This window comes from Oxyura jamaicensis, chromosome 7 (genome assembly GCF_011077185.1).
Source record: "Oxyura jamaicensis isolate SHBP4307 breed ruddy duck chromosome 7, BPBGC_Ojam_1.0, whole genome shotgun sequence".
In the NCBI taxonomy this organism is placed as follows: domain Eukaryota; kingdom Metazoa; phylum Chordata; class Aves; order Anseriformes; family Anatidae; genus Oxyura; species Oxyura jamaicensis.
Genome location: NC_048899.1, coordinates 29691200 through 29694222, shown reverse-complemented (window position 1 = coordinate 29694222; position 3023 = coordinate 29691200). Strand labels below are relative to the sequence as shown.

Genomic DNA, 3023 nt, shown 5'->3' with positions numbered 1-3023 from the left:
GCTCAGCCCGCTCACAGCAGCATGGAGCCCACGTTCTCGACGGCTCCCCCGGGGTCTGCCTTGTAGAGCATGAAGTGGCCCTGCACCTGGGCGGCGCTGAGCTGCTCGCACACCCCCAGCGCCCGCTCCGCGAAGCGCTCGGCCGCGGCCGGGGGCTGCTCGGGGTAGAAGCGCTGGAACATGCGGGCGAGCTGCCGGCGGGAGCAGTGCCCCACGTACTGCTTGAGGTCCACGCGTCCCGGCCGCACCAGGGCTGGGTCCAGCCTGCCGAGAGACACGGGGCTGCCTCAGCAGCCTGACCCCAGGGGATCCGCACGAGGGGCCCGGCGGGAAGCCCCCTGCGTGCCAGCACAGGCAGCGAGGGGCCTGCCCGCGAGGTCCAGGGCGCTGTGGCAGGGTAAAGGTGGGCAGCAGGCTTGTCCCTGGGGCCGAGGTGCGAAATCGACCCAAAAGAAGCCGGTTTTCACGCTGGGTCGCACGCAGCCCTCCCTAAAGGTCACCAAACAGGCTACCAGAGGGAAGGGTTTCCCACGCCCCCCTCCCAGGGGGCAGCTCTGACCTGTCCACGTAGTTGGTGGTCATGAAGACGATCCTGGCCTCCGTGGAGGCCACGCCATCCAGGGCGTTGAGGAGGCCGCTGAAGGTGAGGCGCCCCATGCCTTGGTACGCAGCAGGGTCTGGGGACAGAACTGTCTGAGACGGTGTCCATCTGCCACTCACCCGGCCCCACGCAAGGCTGAAGCCAAGCTCCCTGCTCCCCCCCTTCCCCCAGACAGACAGCTTGGGCCGCACGACCCCAGGGAGCTGCCCGCTCCCGGTCTCCGCTGACACCGGGGACAAATTTCCCGCTGCCGCCCGCCCCAGGAGCAGGGACACCGCTCACTCTCAGCAGCGAGGTCCCGGCTGACGAAGGCAGCGTCCACGTCCTCCAGGAGGATGATGCTCTGCTGCGGCGCCACGCTCAGGAGGTGGTTGAGCCGGTCGTCGGACAGGCTGCGGTCACTGAGGCTGAGCAGGCAGATGCTGTACTGCAGCTCCCCGGCCAGGGCTGTGCTGGGAAGGACACAAACCGCGGCGGTGAATCACAGCGGGAGCGCCCGGAGCAGGGGCAGGCAGGGCAGGCTGCAGAACGGGCTCTCCCTGCCCGCCGGCATCCTCCCCAGCGGGGATCTGATACGGCACCGGGCTGAGCCCCGCTTGTGCAGAGTGAGGGCGCGCAGTGCTGTCACCCTGACCTGCAGCGGTGCGAATGCTCGCTGCTGGCACAGCGTGGGACACACAGCCTGCTCCTGCCCGGCTGCAGTTCAACCCCCAGCCCCTCCAACCCTCCCACCAGAGGCTGCTGCACCTCAGAGGAGGCAGCGGGCAGAGGCTGCCGCTCCCCAGCGGCAATACTCACATGAAGCTGCTCTTCCCACAGCCGGGAGGGCCGTACAGCAGGTAGCCTCTTCGGTACGGGATCCCTAGGAAGACAGGGTCCTTTGGGGAACCCGCTGGGCTGCTCGGAGCCCTCTCCCTCAGAACCACGGGGCTGGGCTGAGCACACACACAGGGGATGCACCAGGGGAAGGCAAGAAGCAGAACGTCTCTCTGCAGCTGCCACAAGGGGCTTCACAGCCCACAGCCGTGCCTGCAGAGGGTAAGAAGCCGCACCGGGCAGGGCACAAAGGGAGCCTTGCCTCTCTCGCTGTACCACTTGGGGTTGTCGATGAACTCCTTCACGTCCTGCACCAGCCTCTCCGACACGCCTTCCTCCAGCACCACGGAGCTGAGAGGCCGGCGGCGGCGGGGGAAGCCGAACTGCCGCCACTCCGCCCCCATGGCCGTGTACATGATCGTCCTCCCCTCCTGCTGCTGCAGAGCCAGCTCCCGGGCTGCAGAGAGAGGCAGAGGGCACAGCTGGTAGGGAGCAGGCTCTCCCGTGAAGTCCCGGGCGTCTTCAGGAAGCCTCCTACAGACCTTCCTGCAGGATGTTGAAGAAGATCTCCCGGTCGGTGCCCAGCGCCGTGAAGGTGACAGACTCCCAGGGGGTCCCCGTGTGCAGGTCGATCATCTGCTTCTCCCGGTTGCGCTCGATGCGAATCCACTTCCTCCGATACCTGGGGCAAGGGGACGGGGCTGGGGGACAGAGCCCACCTCCCGCCACAAGCCTTGGCTCGCTCCCAGCGCTTCGCCTGCTGCCTCCATGGGCCCCCCGGCTTGGATTTTCCTTGCCGAAACAATGGCAGGTGCCCAGTCTGCCTTTCCCTCTCCCCCCGCTCTCCCTTACCAGATGAAATGGTTCCCGGGGCTGGGGACGAAGTCGAACTTGGTGCTGACGCGCCCGCTCTCGTGCTGCAGGTACGACGTCTCGACGCTCAGGTGCTGCGTGTGCTTGGCGTGGTGCGAGATCCAGTTCAGCAGCCAGTGGTAGCTCTTATCTTTGCTGGGCACCTCCAGGGTGATCATATAATGGCGCCTGAAAGCTACCAGGCCGAACTGAGCCCCCTTCCGCGCCAGGGCCAGGGCCGTGCCCACCCCGACCAGGCCGAACCCGGCCCCGAAGTAGGGGTTGTCCTTGAGCGCCACGACGAAGTCGGAGAACGGCATGGCGGGGGCTAAGGGGCTGCCTCCTGCAGCATCGCCTCGGGGGTCTGCTGCCAGACCTGTGTGGGCACAGACAGGGCAGGGAAGCGCTGAGGGGCGGGGCGGGGCGGCAGGGGCCGGGCCGGGCAGCCCGTGAGGAGCCCCGGGCCTGGGGGCACGGAGCAGGCCCCGGGCAGGGGAGGCCGCAGGGGCGGCCCTCAGCAGGCACCCGCTGCCTCCTCAGCCCCGGCTTTCACCCTCCTTCGTTCCCTGAGCCCCCGTAAATCACCGAACGCCGCCGTTATTTACATTTATCCGCTAAATTTATCCCTAAAAAATCGCCCCCCGCCGCCGCCCCTCACCCGCTCGCCGCTCTGCCCGCCGCTCTCTATGGTTCCCTCCCCCCCCCAACTTCCGGCGCCGCCGCCGCCGCTTCCGGCCGGCCCCCGGCGCGCACC

General features: G+C 67.9%; 1 protein-coding gene across 2 annotated transcripts; it reads right to left on the bottom strand.

Moving 5' to 3' along the window:
- On the bottom strand, window positions 1-2968 carry LOC118169722 (mitochondrial chaperone BCS1). 2 transcript variants are annotated; one of them, XM_035331238.1, is made up of 9 exons: window positions 2944-2968; window positions 2823-2826; window positions 2270-2645; window positions 1960-2099; window positions 1680-1874; window positions 1400-1463; window positions 884-1053; window positions 560-677; window positions 1-264 (listed from the first exon to the last, which is right to left on the bottom strand). In XM_035331238.1, the coding sequence occupies exons 3-9, from the start codon at window positions 2587-2589 to the stop codon at window positions 12-14; spliced, it is 1260 nt and encodes a 419-aa protein (XP_035187129.1). In that variant the 5' UTR covers window positions 2590-2645; window positions 2823-2826; window positions 2944-2968; the 3' UTR covers window positions 1-11. The 2 variants fall into 2 exon arrangements, with proteins under 2 accessions (XP_035187129.1, XP_035187130.1); XM_035331239.1 differs by lacking the exons at window positions 2823-2826; window positions 2944-2968 and having other exon boundaries at window positions 1960-2136; window positions 2221-2349.
- Window positions 2969-3023: the final 55 nt, after the last annotated feature.